We start from the raw sequence: 18,514 nt of genomic DNA on the forward strand, positions 1-18,514 counted from the left end.
CCCCCCCCCCCCCCCCCCGTGAGGACTTTTTAGCAGTGTCCAACAGTAGAACACGGCAGGCAGAAGTGAAGTTACACGACTTCCAAGGCTAGGTCGTGAACAACATTATGTCTCCTGCCTGGCTCTTTCTTTCTCTTGGGACCCAGCTGCCACATTGTAAAGGGAAACCCAGACCAACAGGGAAGTCACTTGTGGGTATGGATTAAAATATCTTTGCTTGGGGCGCCTGGGTGGCGCAGTCGGTTAAGCGTCCGACTTCAGCCAGGTCACGATCTCGCGGTCCGTGAGTTCGAGCCCCGCGTCGGGCTCTGGGCTGATGGCTCAGAGCCTGGAGCCTGTTTCCGATTCTGTGTCTCCCTCTCTCTCTGCCCCTCCCCCGTTCATGCTCTGTCTCTCTCTGTCCCAAAAATAAATAAACATTGAAAAAAAAAATTAAAAAAAAAAATAAAATATCTTTGCTTGGGGCACCTGGGTGGCTCAGCTGGTTAAGCATGTGACTCTTGATTTTGTCTCAGGTCATGATCTCCTGGTTTTGAGATCAAGCCCCGCCTTGAACTCAGTGCTGGGTATGCAGCCTGCTTAAGATTCTCTCTCTCCCTCTGCACCTCCCCTACTCGTGCTCTCTAACAAAAGAAAGGGAAGGGAAAAAAGCAAAAAGAAAAAAAAGAAAAAAAAGATGTCTTTGGGGGCACTTGGGCAGCTCAGTCAGTTAAGCATCCGACTTCAGCTCAGGTCATGATCTCAGTGTTCATGGGTTCCAGCCCTACATCGGGATCTGTGCTGACAGCTCAGAGCCTGGAGCCTTTGAATTCTGTGTCTCCCTCTCTCTCTGCCCCTCCCCTGCTTGCACTCTGTCTCTCTCTCTCAAAAATAAGTAAACGCTTTTAAAAAATTAAAAAGAAAAATAAAAAATAAACATTAAAAATAATGAAAAAGAAAACAAAAGATGTCTTTGCTTTTGATGTTTTCACAGCTGGAACCTTACCGACCATGGAAAAAGATTGTCTTTTCCAGGGGTAGCCATGAGAGATGTTGATGATTATGGATGTTTTAAGCCACTATATTTTAGGATAATTTGTTTTACAGCAACAGACAGCTAATGCAAGCTTTTTAGTTTACTTCATGCTTTTCTAAATATTCCAAGTTTTCTATAGTGAACACAGACTGCTTTTATAAAAAGAATGGACAGATGTTATTTGTAAGAAGACAACTGGGCCAGAGTGAGGCATCTTGAATTTTTATTTTTATTTTAAATTCTTTCTACTCCACTGGGAACAAGAACATTCATAGACAGGATTATTCCTCTTCCTACAAATGTTTATCAAACGTTGTGTTAATACAAAATAGCAATTTCACAAATACAGAGAGGGTCCAATACCAGCAGGACATTTTAAAAAAGTCATGCCACAGATGCCAGTCCCCGACGCCGTAGACACTCTAGGTCTAGAAAGACGAGTGTACAAGACAGTCAGAGCTCCCGCTTCCCCCTCCCCGCCCCCCCAAGAAAGGCCTTAACAAGCAACAGGAACCATTCCTGCGCAGAAGCGGACAGATTCGTAGTGAAACCCGGCAATGTAAACAGGACTGGCGGGTGATTCATTCAGCGGGGTCAGGGCCCGAAATTTGAAATTGCTTATGGAGGCAAAACAGCCCTTGCAAAACTGGGACCCCTCACGTTTCAAACAGATTCACTGTCTCCCTTCCCAGCCCTGCCTGAATCAAGGCGGACACACGTTCAGCCCGCCGGAGATTTCTATGACCCATCCAGCCCCAGGGCCCCCCAGAACGTGGGGCCATCGTCACCAGGATAAGAGACCCAAAAATCTGGTCTTGCATTCCTCTCAGTGGGGTCAGGGTTCTGAGCTGCCAGATCCTCTGAGGCTCCTAAATTCTTTCTCTTTAACTGTCCCCATCTGGCCTTGGGCACGCACGTTCCCGAGGTATGGCACCGCGCCGATCCCCACCAATCACGGCAGAACAGGCACTAAGCACCCAGTACCAATGCCCATGGGTTTGCAGGACAGTACCACCCAGAACGATTCCCAGAGCTGACGGCTCAGACCCACTCTTGCGGCGTAAAAGTCACTTGGTTGGTTATAACCAGCAACGTGAATCAATGACTAGGGGTAGGACCGACAGGGCAGGTAGCGCATCACACAAGCTGGGGCTGCGTCCGCGACGGATGTGTAAACTGGAACGCATTTCTCCTGATGGGTAGTAATCAAAAAGGTTTGGGAGACGGGTATCTGGGAATAAACGGAGGAGGACCGCTGACCCACGCCAGGCAGATCCCATGACGCACAGGTGACCCTCCTGATACGGGCCGCAGCCGGAGTGATGCATCTCCCCTCCTAACACCACTACGAGGGCGCAGGCCGGTCCTGAGAGCCCATCACAAGGCCAGCTTGCACAGAGAAGGCTGTCAGGAGACAGCAGGTTGGATGGGCACAGGGACTCCACGCAGACCCGGGATAACCAATCAGGGCTGCGCCCGCCGCCCACTGCCCACTGCGCCCCGGTAACGAACAGCAGTCCCACAACTCAGGGGGCTCACTGGCTGCCAGGCCCTGTGAGAGGCTTTGGGCTCCAGTGTCCGTGCCCCCTGCAGAGAGTCCCAGCCCTTGCCAGTTCCCAAAGGCAGGAGCAGAGAATGCAGAAGCATCCTCAAGCCTCTCGGGGCTCAGGTAAAACAGACTCAGCTCAGGCACTGAGCAGCCAAGGAATGGCGTTGCTAAAGACAGGAGAACGAGGCCCCACGAGGACCTCAAGGAGAGGCCTTCATCCGCTGCCCCAGAGCTCAGCTCACAGGGACCAAGCCAGTGGAAGGAGGAGGGTGTGACACCCCAGGGCCATCACTTGGGTTCCAGCCCTGCCCTGCACCACCGGATGACCTTGGGCAAGTCAGGCGGCCTCTCCCAACAGCCTCAGGCTCCCCATGTAATAAGGAAACAGTAATTCCCTCCTGCCAGGTGCTGCCGGGAGAAACATACAAGAAAGATACAAGAACAAAATGTGTACATGTCTAGAGCTGGGTGTATATGGCCTGTTAGGCTGATAAAGAGGGGGATGGAACCGAGAAAGGTGAACCCTGCGGCAGGCAGTGGAAGCTGCTAAACCAGCTGTCCAAAAATATCAAGCTCAGGTCTGCAGCCTGGATGCGAAGGGCCGACGCCTACAGGAGGCTCCCGAGCCTCACCTTCCCAACCTCGGAAGAGAAGGAGGAGATACAGAATGAGCTCACCCCGCTCACCCCACAAATGTGCACCGAGCACCTGCTAAGTGCCATGTGCTGTGCTGGGCACTGGGCATGATCGGTAAAGATGTAGGGCCTGCCCTCTACCGGGCGGCCCTGACGGTTGCTCACAACCCCTCTGCCTCCCAGTCCCGCCCACCTCTCCAGCTCCAGCTCTGGGAGAGTGTTGGCGTGTGCAACATTTGTTACCAACTGTACCACAAAGGGGAAAGTCTCCCAAGGCCCGAGGTCAAGCTGTTTTCATACTACCGCTACATTATTTATCTGTCCCTCCGGCGGCCTTCATGCAAAGGTTTCCCGAAGCTACATCACAGGCGATGGTCACAAATCGTGTCAAGGCAAGCACGAGAATCCAGTTGTCTTCTGTTAAGCCAGACATTTCAAGAAATTTGCAAGAACGTGAGACAATGCCACGCCTCGACCCGAATCTCTTTTGTTTGGAAAAAATAGTTACTTTGAGTAGAAAAATACGTTACTTAGGTTAATGTGAAATGAGGTTATCTTTACGTGAATAGGTATTTTCAAATATTGTCCCTTTTAACTTCTAGGGTGATGAATGTCAATATTAGAGATAGCCCATAAACACAGGTTCTTTGGTGTCCTCAACGATTTTTAAGGGCACAAAGGGGTTCCAAAAAGTTTGATGAACCACTGATGTACTAGTGTTGTCCAACGGGACCTTCTGGGATGATGAAGATTGTCTTTACCTGCGCTGGGAGCAACTAGCCAGACGTGGCTACTCAGTAAGCACTTCAAATGTGGCTAGTACCCCTGCGGCACTGAATTTCTGTTTTTATTTAATTTTAGTGGACTTACGCGTAAATAGCCACCCGTGTCGACACCAGACTGCACAGAGCTTCTCTACGTGATGTATGGTGTTTCTCCGTCCCCTGGGGTTCCCTTTATTTTCCCTACGCCGTATCTATCAGAGGCGTCTGGGCACAGAGGAGGGTCTCAGTGTTACTCCCGGGAGGAGCTGGGTCCACAGCCCTCTGCTCCCCCAGGGGACCTCTCCTCAATCTGGGGAAGGGTCTGCCATGCGGAGTCAAGCCAGCCAGCCCGCCAGTTTGGGCTCTGTGCTCATCCCTGACGTGCACAGTTTGGAAACGGGCCGGCAGCAGCTTACAATCAGCTGAGTAGGACCAACCAGCTCTTTTTAACAGCAGACCAGACAAAAGCCCAGAGAGGGCAAGTAATCTGCCGAAAGTCACACAGCAAGCGGGAAGCTTCACATCCACGCACAGAAAGCAAGGCCACGGGGGAGGGCTGGTGCTTCCTCCCTGCCAGACCAGGGGGAGCCATGCTGCCTGAGCCACCAGGCTGTGAGAGAGGCAGCAGAGGGCTGCACATCCAGTCACCGGACGGCTCAGGATTCGCCACAGCCTTCTACCCAGAGCATGGGCTGCGGGACCCAGGGAAGAAAAGAAAAGTATGGGACGGAAAGGCACTGGCCCCAGCCCCACCTGGCTCTGTGCCTCGGGCGTATCACTGCCCCGCTCTCATCCTCACTCTCCGGGGACAAAACCGAGCTGTGCCACCCCTTCTGGCTCATGTTCAAGGTCAGCATTGCTCAGGCTCCCAGACTTGCTCACCTCACCTCAAGTAAGGCAATCAGAAAGGCCGATGGGTCTGGGATCCACACATTTCCTGCCAGCCACCTGTGTGTAGGCAGGTGTCCCGTCGGGGCCTGGGGCTCAGAGCCCTCGCAGGGAATCCGGCTGCTGCAGTGAGCGCCGGCATCCGGCCAGAGTGTCCTCAGAATAAGTCTAGGGAGAGACACAGCGCGGCCCCTCCCAGCCACCCGGCCACTAGGCGCCAGATGGCTGCACGCTCCCCCAAATGAGCGTCCTCTGAAAGACTGGGTGGGAGTTTCTGCCCGTGTCTCCCACACTGGCCTGAATACGGGGCTACTGAATGAGGCCTCACACCTTTGCAATAACCGTTCAGAGCACGTGAACCGGCTGAAACAGAAACACGGAGCCTACCACCATTTCAAGTGCTCCTATCCACGGGCTGGGAGTTGCCAGTGTTTTAGGGAGCAGACAGTGGAGTGGGGGAGAGCCCATGGCTGCCACATACTGGCTGCGTGCCCTTGGACAAGTTACTTAACCTCTCTGAGCCTTAGTCTCCAAATCAGTAAAATGGGCTCATACCCACCTCTTAGAGTGCTTGTAAAAACGACATAAATCACAGGGCTTGGGACAAAGCGTACGAAACGTCAGTGACAGAGCCCAATTTCAGGAATGGCCTGTGCATAAACACAGGCTGCTGAGGGGCATTAACGCCGCGAATCTGGGAAACTAAGTGAAAAAGAACCCAAAGCAAGAGCAGTGGTTTGGTGCCCCCCACCCCGGACACGTGTCTGTCCTCTGGAGACTGACTCTATGACCCCATCACTAACGTGCAGGGCACGGCCTCAAAGGGGATGGGTTCCAGAGCAGGGCTTCCAGAAACAGTGTCCAGACCACCCGGAAGAGTGCAGACTCCAGAGTGCCATCCTGACCTACTGGCTCAGCAGTCCCCGGGGTGGTGGTTGGGTGGGGGGGCTGGATCTGTGGTTCAGCCAAGCCCTGTGGAGGTTCCCTGGCCAAGCCCTGGGGTCATGAACACTGCTCTGACTTCCTCCAGCAGAGGCATGGCCTTTGCCCCCCGGTTCACAAGAGCAAGCGGTTCCGTGTGCTGACCGCAATCTCCATCCCGCACGTGAGATGCCGGACGTGGCTGAGTCTTGGGTGCCAGCCAGCGTAGGGCCGGACCTGGATCAGGTCCCACCGGCTCCCGGTTCCAGACTCCCGAGGGGGAGTTTCCGAGCATCTCAATGCCACGCCTGACCCCGCACGGGGACCCTGCAGAGCTGGTTTGTTCTCACAACTTGGCATCCCGGGCTGGCCCGGCTCCGTGCGTGAGGGGGCACAGTCAGGAAGCGGTGGGGCAGCGGCGTGCTGGGCGGGCCCGTGCGGGCTTGTGAGGGTCAAAGACGCTCATCCCCTCCCCAGGCATCTTCGGTGGTGTCACTGTGGTAGCTGGAAATTGGCCATGGGAGCATTTACACCAGGGAAATCAGCAAATGCTATACACACTAGTGCTTGGTTTTGCTTTCTCAATCATTAAAAATGCTCAGCCCAGGGCCGCCTGCGTGGCTCAGTCAGTTGAGCGTCCAACTTCGGCTCAGGTCATGATCTCATGGTCCGTGAGTTCTAGCCCTGCAGTGGGCTCTGTGCTGACAGCTCAGAGCCTGGAGCCTGCTTCGGATTCTGTCTTCCTTTCTCTCTGCCTCTCCCCCACTTGTACTGTCTCTCTCTCTCTCTCTCTCTCTCTCTCTCAAAACTAAGTAAACATCAAAACAATTTTTTTTTTTAAATGCTCAGCCCAGACTTGGGGGTAGTGCATTTCCTTGGAAATAGGAGATCTGGCCAAGGGCCCTGACATTTGGAGGTTAGACAGTCCTGGCTTCAAAGCTTTGCTCTGCTGGTGAGATGCTGGGTGCCCTTGGGGAAGCTGCCAAACCTCTCTGTGCTTTGGCTTCCTGCTCTGTAAGATCGAGCTTCATCCCACAGAGGGGACTGTGTCAGTCAATGGAAGAGCGTCTATGAAGCCACTAGCACAAAGGCCGGCCCCCAAGAGGGGTGCCATCTGGGGAGGCCTCTGCCTCCCAGCTTCCTGCTCCTTCCCCTCAGACCCGCTGTGCCCCACGCCTGTGAGTGTAGCTGTCACATACTCACGTGGAAACGGCTGCCGGACCTCTCCTTTCAGGACCCCACGATGAGGTCCCCAGAGCACCCCCTGCGGCATCGGGTTGCACGGTAGGCGGTGCCTTTCTGACTAAGTCACTAGACTCACTTCTCGGACCTCTGAGCTCTCCCTGCCCCTCTTCGCCCCTGAGCTGTCCCCGCCCCTGCTTCCCAAAGGAGGCCTGAGCTGGGAAAACATTCCCAGCGCTTCAGCTTTTGCAGAAGAAATGGAAAAGAGAGCTTGGTGTGCGGATAACCCCAGAAAACCCAGGAATCCCACGTTCTGGGGAAGCCCTCCACATCACCCCGCTGTGCGGGGCCCCCACCCCCACCGTCAGTCTAGACCCACTTGGGACTCCCATCCCGGTGACCGGTGCCCTCCTAGGGTGCTCCCAGCCTGAGCCCGATGCTGACGGAGAGAAGGGACGCTCCGTCCTGTTCCCACCACACGTGCAATTTCCAGTCAAGAAAGGCAGGTCTGGTGTGTGGTGTTGGCTTAAAGACCCCTGGCCCGAGAGACTGCTGGCCCCGGGGACTACCCTCGGCAAGTTCTGCCCAGGACCCATCAGGGGGGTCCCACCGGCTGGCAGGCAGGCCTCACCAGCAAGCGCACCTGCTCTGGCTTGCCCAGACGACCGCCAGTGGACTCAGTCAGCAGGCTGTCACCTCCAGGCCTGTCCCCCAGCCGGGCCAAGCGGCGGGAGCCTCCCCAACCGGCCTTCATCCCTCCCTGCTCACCAGCTCCCACCCCTCACCCACCCCAGCAGTGTCCACCTAACTCAGGAACAGCTGCTGAAGTACCCAGAACGTCGAAGAGGTCTGCAAACCACCTCCCTGGCTCCTTGGGGCATGATGGTCACTTTGCTGGGTCGTCCTGGCATACGACAGCCTCAAAGGTGGCCAGGAAGAGGGGGCTGGCTTCTGAATTCCCAGTGTCCCGCCCTCTCCACCCCTGCATGTCCAATGCACAGACTAGAATGCTTACCCACAGGAGGGGATGGCCTGAGCAACATCTTGTCCTTTCCTGCACTGTTTGTGACATATTTTGGAAGAGGTCCAGGGTCTGAGTTTAGATGAAATGGAATGCTGGGAAACTCACTTTCACAACGATGCTGAGGGAGAGAAAGGGTTCACAGGAAACACCCTGAAGTGGAATAAGGGGAAGGAATGTGGTCAAGGCCCTACAGAGCGGTGTCCTCACCAGCCTGTCCACAGTCTGAAATTCCACCATTAGTGATTCATTCCTCTGGCTAGTACCGCTGACACACCTAGAAGGAGGTCACCTTCATTATCAGAGGTTGGTTCCCACGTGGACCACTAAGAGAGCTATGAGGATACGAGGCTGGGAGTTTAATTCGTTATCCTACTGAACCTTCAAGCAACGCTGCAAAGTGCCGCCTTACTATACCCATTTTATAGCTGAGGACACTGAGGCACAGAGAGGTTAAGGAACTGGCCCAAGCCCTTACTAACCCAAGATGCCACATTTGATGTCAGACCCAGCAGGACACAGTGCTTCTCTCAAAGAGCTCCTGGGTCGGGGAGCAGGTGCAAGGACCAGGGTGACAAAGGACAGAGATCAAAGCTGTGGTGCAGGTGAGCACGGGGGGGTGTTGGGAAGCAGGCGGGAGCCCCCCAGGTCAGAGGAAGGCCGGAAGTCCCTCGATACTGACGCCCGAGCAGGGCTTTGAAGGAGGAGTGGGGATGAGACGGGTGGATGGAGGGGTGAACCCGCGCCTCAAAAGGTGTGGGGCACGAAGGGGCAGGCTGCCTCGGGGGGGGGGGGGGGGGGGGGAATGATGCAAGACCAAAACGGCAGGAGGAGGGGGCAGGAAATGAAGGTATCACATAAAGAGCTCAGCTGCAGAGCCACTGAGGTCCCAGGTCCCAGGCACCCAGGCCTGGTCCCGTAACGGGGCTTTGGCTGTGACAGGACTTTCATGTCAGCTTGGCACGGCGCTGGGGCCTTGCTTTGGGAGGTTTCCTGATGGGCTTCCCAGAGCTAACGCGAGCCCCTCCCCCTGCCTCAGGCCCAGGCAGAGATCACAGCACTGCGTCCCTGCCCCGATTCAGGGAAGAGCGCCTCCCCAGGGCCCCGCCCCCACAAAGCTTCCTCTCCTCATCCCCAACCTCCTGACCCCAACTGATGGCGAGCAGACCAGATGAAGGCAGCTTCCAGAGGCTGGGAGTGCCAGCGGAGACACACAGACATGCACGCGTGTGTGCACACCCGCACACACCCACGCACAGGCCCGAGAGGAAAAAAATCCCCAAAGCATCTGCTGGCTCAGAACCCGCCTATCTCAGGAATGTGTTGGATGATTTAAAACTGGCTTCGGTACATGGGGATTCCAGATGCTGGGACCCTGAAGTATCCTGGAATGTACTAGAACGAAGCATAAGGCATCCTGTCTTTTTGCCCACCCAACTCTGGTTGGGAGTCGCAGACTGAGGCCTGTCTACCTTGAGACAGGTTTGATCCAGAGATTCTGAGATTCCCATTCAGATCGGGGGCTGGGCCTGGATCCCCTCCCGAGTAAATGTCCACGTGCCAGGTCAGAGCGGCCAGCCCAGCCCCTGGAGGAGGCTGTGAGGACAGGTCCCTGGAGGCCTTGACATTGAGCTGCTGGGGGCTTCAGAGGTGGGAGTATCCCAACACCGGAGACACTCTGCCCAGATCCCTATGGAACCTTCCCTCTGGGGCTCATGGGAGGAGCCTCTCAGGGCCACTGATTGGCAACAAGCAAGAATCACCGAATGTTGGCATCACAAGCCCTAAACGTGGAGCAGGCCGGCAAGTTCCAGGACCGCCGCCCCGCCCCCCCCCCCCCCCAACCAACGAATGGCTGATAACTTCTCTGGGTTTGTCAGCATAAGAAGACAACGTCTGCCCTGAGGTTCTCTGCACCGAGAGCCAGCTACAGTGGAGCACAAGGTCAGGTATGCTCAGGTTGCCTGCCTTAGTTTCCCCTTACTGCCCCCAGACCGCCCACTCCAGGGGCTTCCCCGAAAGGGACAAGGGAGAAGGAGTACAGGAGGTAAGCACGCTCCCCCCCCCTGGAGACAGACATTTAACTGGTCTGGCCACGACCCCAGTGCAGAGCACGCCAGGCAAGAAAGGCTAAGAGGCGCCATCATGAGTGCTGAGCTGCCCTGAGCACCGCCTGGAGGAGAATTCTGATGCCGCACCATGCTGCAGTTGATTGGTAATGTCTGCTGTGGTCACAGGTATTCACCATCCCTGATCTAAAGCTGGGTGACTCCCTGAACAGGGCGCGATTCCCCAGCCAGGACTTTGGTAGCAGAGGAGGCCCTGGCCGGCCGGGTACAAACAACCCACTGACTCCCTAACAGATTTCTGAGGACCTTAAGGAGCACACATTGGCCCAGGGTCCCCCCCAGTTTGCCAGGACAATGTCTGCTCCCTTTTCTGAAGACATTAATGTTGTCTGTATTAGGAAACGCTTGCCTAGAATAGAAACACATTACAGGGTTAACTTCTCCTCTGTAAATATGACTAAATGTGTTCTTTCTCACCTGGGACCCTAAGGACGTTCCGGCTGTTACCAACCAGAAGCAGCCTCAGACCCATCAAAAGCTCTGCCCGTGGACACGCAGACGGGCCTGGGCGCTGTGCTCTGGACCAACGTTCACAGAAACACTTCCCATGATGCTCTGCCCCATGCAGTCTGGGCCACCTCATTTGGACACCTTGGTCTGCAGGGTGCTGGGCAGATAGAGGTACCTCCAGATGGCATAGTAGTGGGTGCCAGCACCAAATGCCACAAAGAGATGCCAGATGGCGTGGGCAAAGGGGATCCTCCCGTCACTCTTGAAGAACACCATGCCCAAGCAGTAGAAGACCCCTCCGGTCATCAGCTCCCAAATGCCCTCGGTGTTGGGCTGTCGGCAAGAACAAGGGTGGGGTGCAGGTCAGAAGAGCAGGCAGCAGGGCCGGGAGCACCCCACCATCCCCCCTCCCACCCAACGAAAAGAGACGTGCATGGTGAGCCTCCCCAGATTCCCGGGAAGGGTGTCCCCACATGTGCTGTCAATTCCCCCCAGATTAATTCTCAAATGTCACTCGGTTCTATCAAAATCCCAAAGAATATTCTACCGTCTATCTTTTCTAAAAATTAACACATCTGGGTATACACCCAAAAGAAGTGAAGGCAAGGACTTGAATAGATACGTGTACAGCCAGGTTCACAACAGGCAAAGCGTGGAAGCAACCACACGTCCATCCACGGATGAATGGATAAATGAACCACTGTTCTTGTCAGTTCACGCAATGGACTATCTCACTCCGAGCTAACAAGGAAGGAAACTCTGACAGCTGCTACCGCATGGATGAACCTGGGGGACGTGATGCCGAGTGGCATAAGCCAGACACAGAAGGACGAACACCGCAGGATGCCATGCATATAAGGTCCCAGGACTTCATCAAATGCATGGAGGCAAGAAGTAGAATGGAGGTGACCAGGGGCTGGGGGAGGAGGAACAGGGAGTCAGTGTCTAACGGGGACAGAGGTTCAGTTAGGGAAGATGAGAAGGTTCTGGACATGGACGGTGGCGACAGATCCACAATAACGTGAATGTGCTTAACGCCACTGAACTGTATACTTAAAACGGCTAACATCATAAATTTTATGTATATTTTATCACAATTTTTTTAAAAGTAATACATGTCCATGGTGAAACATTTTAGAGAAATCAAACCAAAAATACGAAGAGAAAAGTAGTGAAGGCACCTGGACGGCTTAGTGGGTTAAGCGTCTGACTCTTGATTTCGGCTCGGGTCATAATCTCACGGTCCATGGGATCGAGCCCCGTGCCGGGCTCTGCACGGACAGCACGGGGCCTGCTTGGGATTCTGTCTCCCTCTCTCTCTCCGCCCCTCCCCCACTAGTGAGCGTGCTCTCTCTCTCGCTCTCTCAAAATAAATAAACTGAAAAAGAAAAGTAGCAGTCCCAGCCTTCAGAGATGAGCACTATTAACAATGGAGTCGTTCGTGGTTAAAGGAACAGCAGAGACTGCGTGAGAACTTGCCACGCCACCCCCCACACCCCTGGGTCCACTGTTACACGCATTACAGGCTACCGCTGTTAACAGTGCTTTACGGTATCCTTCCGGAAACGTTCTCTCCACGTGCAATACGCAACATGCACTTCATACGTATGTACTATGCACAGGAACGGATCTTTCTCGATCATTCCAGATAAACGGGCTCACGCCATCCCCACCATGCTGTGACTCCATGCTGGATTCACTCCTCTGCTGGGGATGGGTCTGCATTTCCACAGCGGGAGCCATCTCCATTCTTTTCAGCCGCTGCGGAGCATCCCGGGGGATGCAAGTCCGCCAACGTACGTGCTCAGTCCTCGAGAGTGTGGTGCCTCCCAGTACTTGCCACGTGCGGGGCACTGCATGAACGGCCTCGGTGGGTTATCTGACGCCACCTTCACAACGTCCTCATGAGGCGGGTGTCACTCTATATGGCGGTCATGGAAACACGCCCACGACACGTGGTAAGCGAGCAAAGCACACTGCAGAGCAGTACATTTCGTGTCACCTCGTCTTTTTAGAAGAAAGCCAAGTCAGCGTGTCTGCAAAGCCACGTGGACTTGCATGTAAATAAACAGAAAGGACACACAGCAACCAGAATGGGGGTTGCAGCTGGGGCGGGATATTGGGAGAAGGCAGAAGGCGGCTTTGGCTCGTCCACATACTTTCGGACTCATTTTTTGCAGTGACTATGTGTTTAAATATATACTTACCAATATACAAGTATATAAGTACTTAAATGTATGCAAATATACATGTACTTAAATATGCAATACATAAGTTGACGGATACTGTATAATTTAATATTTATTCGTCATTCATAAAATTTAAAACATTTTTAATAAATTTAAATGAGTCTAAAAATTTGAAAATATGTATTTAATATACATTATATCATGTAATATTTAATATATTTCATAAAATTTGTAAGAATTTGAAAATAAATTCAAATACAATTTTTTAACTTTTTGATTTTGAAAATACTTATCGAATATAAATTATACAATGCAATCTAATAAAATTCATTAAAATTTTGAAAGAAATTTAGTAGCTTTAAATTAAAAAACATTTCATAGAAATTATAAAAATGCAATGTTTAATATACTTCATAAATTTTTAAAAATTTTAAAAAGTAAATTTAAACTTTTCTTTATTTTTTTAATATAATTCATTGTCAAGTTAGCTGACATACAGTGTATACGTGAGCACGCTCTTGGCTTCAGGAATAGATTCTCACGATTCATTGCTTACATACAACAAACACCCAATGCTCATCCCGACGCGTGCCCTCCTCAATGCCCATCACCCATTTTTTAAACATAAATTTAAATTTCTTTAATTCAAAAACTTTTTTGGTAATATAAATTATACAGTGTAATATCTAGTTTAATATAATTCATACCTTTTTTTTAACTTTTATTTATTTTGAGAGAGAGAGAGCATGAGCAGGGGAACAGCAGACAGAAGGAGAAGAGAGAATCCCAAGCAGGCTCTGTGCTGACAGCCTCAGATGCAGGGCTCAAACTCACAGACCAGGAGATCATGACCCGAGCCTAAATCAAGAGTCGGACTGAGCCACCCAGTCACCCCTAATTCATAAAATTTTTTAAATAAGTTTAAATATTAAAAATTTTTTTTATTTTAAAATATTTAATATAAAATACACAGTGTAATACTTAATATACCTCATAAGATTTTTAAAAATTTAAGAATACATTTAAAGTACGTTTAAGATTTTTAAAACTTTAAAAATATTTATTTAATATAAATTATATAGTGTAATATTTAATACACTTCATAAACTTTTTTAAATTTAAAAAGCAATTTAAATAATTTAACTTTAGAAACTTAAAAATATTTAATATGAATTACATAATTTAATATTTAATAGATAACTTAAATATACGTACTTAAATGAAAATAAACTTGGAGGGGGGGAAAAAGCAACCTGTAAGAATAAATACAAATCATCGGGAAAATGCTGAGCAGGAGGACTAATGGGGCCACGGATTAAAACGCAATTAAGCTACACTAAGTAAAATGGTCTGGTGCCAGGATAGAGACAGTCCCCTTGATGAAACAGAATTGAAATCTCGGAAGCAGACGCACATATATGCATGAATTTAACAGCTTCACACAGCGGTTTTCAACGGCAGATAACGGACATCACTGGCTAAGTATTCGGGGAGGAATCGCCACGTACGGGAGAAACAAGAGTTAGAAGAAAAGTTACCTATTAAAGGTTAAACCACAAAAGAAACAGGAGAAAATACGGGTGACTGTTATCCCTCAACTTGGGGAAAGGAAGACCTTCCTAACCATAACGCTTAGGATAAAACCCATACAATTTAAAAAACAAACCAACCAACCTGTGAGATTTCACTGAATATCCTTTTGACATCAACCAACAATAACAGTATAAAAATAAACTGTTACTTGGCCTAGGGAGGGTACCGGGCAGGCTGCAGTTACTGTGCCCACCTCACAGATGGGGCAACTGAGGGTCAGGGAGGAGACAGGGTCCATGCACGGCCACCAGCTTCTTCTCTTCCTGGGCGGGGGCCTCAGTCCTCTCCCTGCAAGGCTCTGCCCCTCACAGGCTGGGCAAAGCTACCCGGAGATCCTATGCCCCACAGTCTGAGGTTATGGGGGTACACCCTGGCCTGGCCACTCAGGGGCCACAAAAGCGCTGCCGGCTGCATCCCCTCTCGGTGTCCCATCTCCAGTGACGCCCGGGGCAAGGACGCTGGATCCTGTGGGTACGCCTCCCGCGCTCCATATGGGCTCAGAAAGCGTGCAGTGAGGGAACCTGGTTGCCCTTTCTGGGCTTGGTTTGGGAGCTTAGGATGTGGCAACACCAAAGGGGGTAATCATTAAGTCCTGAACCTCGGCTCTGCCTCCGTGCCCAGGGATGTTATTATACAGATTTAATTTAGCAACTGGGTACTACGTCCCACGCACCATTCTAATCCCTCTCCGTGGGATTTAATCCTTAAACACACAGCAGGGGTGAAGCGTGGAGGGTCACAGCTCACTGGAGGTTGGGCAGAGTCGGTGCTGCAGAGCCGAGGAGTCGAGCCCCCCCCCACCCCAGGATTAAGCCGCATGCTCTACGGCCCCTCTAGACGTCACTCTGCCCATGTGCCAGAGGAGGGGCTCCGACTGGACAACCCCGAGAGTCACCCCGGGTCCCTCCGGCCAGCCGGGAGCCCCCAGGCCGGGTGGGTGGTACTTACCATTGAGAGGATGACCAGGGCGGGGAAGAAGCCCATGATAACATAGCAGAGCAGCTCCACGAGCTTGTACCTGGCGGGAAGACAAGCCATCTGGGCCTCGGGACAGCGTAAGGCTCCCCGTGCTGGGTAGGAGGGGCCCCTGACCGAGTGAGGAGGACTCCACCCTCTGCCCAGCACTCCTCGGCTCAGATGCCACCCAGCTACACGCAGCAGGTGCTGGCGGAACTGGGTGGTCCTGGTTTCCGCCCTCGCGAGGACAGGCCAGGATTGCCAATGCTGAGTGTGGCACGCGTGTGGGCGCTTGCCACGCTCCAGCCCGGACGGTCATTACCATGTCATCTGAGCACCTCCTCCCGCTGGGCCCAAGCAGCCGCCTTCCATCCACCCGAGTGGCCACATCGACTGACACCTGCGTGCCAGGAAGTCAACTGTTCCCTTTTGCTTCTCTGTTTCTTTCCTCACCCGACAACAGGACGGAAGTAAAGGGAGTCCCCGTCATCTGCTAACCCGGTTTAGGGAAGGTGGGCAACACGTGACCCACAGGGCCTTTTCAAAAACTTCTTCAGATTGACCCTACAGGCTGTGGCCTTGGGGCCATCCACGGGCCCGAGCCCCAGGATGTCAGGCAGAGCAGTGCCGTCACGCTTCGGAGTCATCTTGGGGGGGGTCTCATCTCCCCAGGAGCAGAGAGGAGGCCCCGCCTCCCCTGGGCTCCCCCTCCCGCCCCCGCCCCCCCCCCCCCCTGGCTTACCCCTCATGGAAGAAGAAGACATAGATGGTGCCCACAGAGGCCATGATCCAGACCAGCCAACGCATATGCGAGGCCCAGGGGCCCAGCTCCCGAAGGTTCAACCTGGGAGAGAGCCGAGGGCACAGCCTGAGGGGGGTTGCTCCCTTCCCTGCCACAGGAAGGCTGACCGCAGAGAAAGCCTGGGCCCTAAGGCTCCCCAGAAGGGCCATGGGCTGTCATGGAAAGACCCAAGAAACGCTGTTTGGTACGTGCACACGGCTCAGAAAGGACATTCACCACAGCATGGACCACACAGGAAGAGCCAGAAGGTACCCAAATGTCTGGCAGGAGGGGAAGGGAGACTGGTTGGTTATCAACTTCCTGCCTCTCAGCTCCAAACCCCCACTTTCTGCCTGCTCCGAGATAACGGAGACAAGGGAGCCGGACCGAGTCCGTTCTTCGCCGGCCGCAGGCTCGATGTTGGGCTTTGTCGGGGAGTGCAGTGAAGACGCTTCGCAGGAGGAAAGGCTCTTCCTTCCGGACCCCTGCGGTCCTCCCACCACATTCCCTGGGGAGCAGGCTTTTCTCCCCACTGCTCGGCCAGGCTGTTTCCCCAGGGTGAGCTGCCTGGCGGGGCACGGCTTTCTGCAGCACTTGGCCTCAGCTGTTCTCCAGGTGTTGACCTGGGTGCCGGCGGTACAGCGGCAGGTCCCGGATGCTGCAGGCCTGTGGCCCAGGCCAGGGGGCTGCTCCCTGCACCCTGTCTTCAGCCCCACACACCTGCACACGGGGCCCCCTCCCCCGTCAGGGACTCCCGTCCAGCAGTCTGATCTTCACCCTGAGCAGCTGTCTGCACGACTGAACCGCACCGAAACGCTCTAGGTTCCTGCAGGGGCCTCTCTAGCTGCTGGTTCCAGGAGCACCCAGCAAACAGCAGCTTCCCCGGCACAGAGCAAGTGCTGAAGCTCGGTACCTCCCGTGGCTGGCCTCCCCCGGCACCCCAGAGGGCTGATTTCCAGCAAGCCGCACCCACAGGCCCCTCAGGAGCTTCTCTGCCATCCCGTGCGCAAAGACCGGACCCTTTTTGGGGCGCCTGGGTGGCTCAGTTGGTTAAGCAACTTCGGCTCAGGTCATGATCTCACGGTCCGTGAGTTCAAGCCCCGCATCGGGCTCTGTGCTGATAGCTCAGAACCCGGAGCCTGCTTCGGATTCTGTGCCTCCCTCTTTCTCTCTGCCCTTCCTCTGCCTGTGCTCTTGTTCACTCTGTCTCTCTCTCTCTCTCTCAAAAACAAATAAACATTAAAAAAAAAAAAAAAGACCAGACCCTTTCCAATGAGGTGGGAGGTCTGCCCTGGACGGAGGGACAGGTCCATAGTTGTCCCTTACATCTGCCGCTCCTGGCTTCTCTGGATTTGTCACGGACGCTGGTTAACCAATTCTCCACTGTTCCAATCTCCTATTATTAATTCTTTATACCAAATTATCCGTCGGAGCGGTTTGAAAATAGAACCATCTGCAACTAGGTGCGTACATCTCCAAGGCATGCTGGCAGGCGTTGGGGCGGGGAGCAAGTGGAGAACAGCAGGGCTGTATTATCTGCACATGTGAAGACAGACCTGTAAATGCACAGACACTGACCCGAGTCCCTTGTCGACGGGGACGCGGGAGCTCCATCTAGACAGGGGCAGTCAACGATGGTCGTGGTTTGGCGGGGGGGGGGGGGGTGGGAGAGGTGCAGAGGGGTCCTTTCACTTTTTTCTCGACTGAATTTCTTGAGTGAGAATACCTTATGTAAAACCTCTGCCCTCCCTGTCCCCGCAAAAAAGCAAGTGGCTCAGAGTCCCTTTGCCATTATAAAGAAGTTAAGTTGGATGTCCATCGACTGACAAATGGATAAAGAAAAGGTGGTAAATACACAGGAACATTACCCGGAGATCCAAAAGATCGACATCTTACCATTTGCAACAACGTGGATGGAACTAGAGTGTATGTATTAGGTTTAGCGAAATAGACAAAGACGCATGCGATTTCACTCACATGTGGAATTTAAGAAACAAAACAGAGGAACACAGGGCAAGGGAAGGAAAAATAAGACAAACACAGGGAGGGGGACAAACCACAAGAGATTCTTAAATACAGAGAACAAACTGAGGGTTGCTGGAGGGGAGAGGGGTGAGGGATGGGCTAAATGGGCAAGGGACATCAAGGAGGGCACTTGTTGGAATCAGCACCGGGGGTTATATGTAAGTGACACATCATTAAATTCTATTCCTGAAATCTTACTACACTATATATTAACTTAGATTTACATTAAAAAAAAAAAGTTAAGTCGGGGCACCTTGGGTGGCTCAGTCAGTTAAACATCCGACTCTTGGCTTCGACTCAGGTCACCATCTTGGGGTCGTGAGATTGAGCCCCCAATCGGGCTCCGCACTGGGCACGGAGTCTGCTTTAGATTCTTTCTCTCCCTCTACCGCTTACCCTCTCTCTCAAATAAATA

At 52.9% G+C, this 18,514-nt stretch overlaps 1 protein-coding gene across 14 annotated transcripts in view; it reads right to left on the bottom strand.

The window, feature by feature from the left end:
* Positions 1-18,514, bottom strand: part of LOC121017523 (monocyte to macrophage differentiation factor 2) — a 131,454-nt gene that overhangs the window by 76,047 nt on the left and 36,893 nt on the right. For 2 of the 14 annotated variants that reach the window (XM_040455780.1, XM_040455779.1), the window contains exon 1: positions 15,285-15,352. The exons of 8 other annotated variants lie outside the window; for them this stretch is intronic. In XM_040455780.1, the coding sequence (XP_040311714.1) occupies positions 15,285-15,328 (44 nt within the window). In that variant the 5' untranslated portion in view covers positions 15,329-15,352. Of the gene's footprint in view, positions 1-6,509; positions 10,888-15,284; positions 15,355-16,035; positions 16,138-18,514 lie in introns of those variants that run through there. 4 more of the 14 variants (XM_040455781.1, XM_040455774.1, XM_040455775.1 and 1 more) reach the window with 4 other exon arrangements.

This window comes from Herpailurus yagouaroundi, unplaced genomic scaffold, assembly GCF_014898765.1.
Source record: "Herpailurus yagouaroundi ecotype Mexico unplaced genomic scaffold, PumYag 216, whole genome shotgun sequence".
Lineage (NCBI taxonomy): Eukaryota > Metazoa > Chordata > Mammalia > Carnivora > Felidae > Herpailurus > Herpailurus yagouaroundi.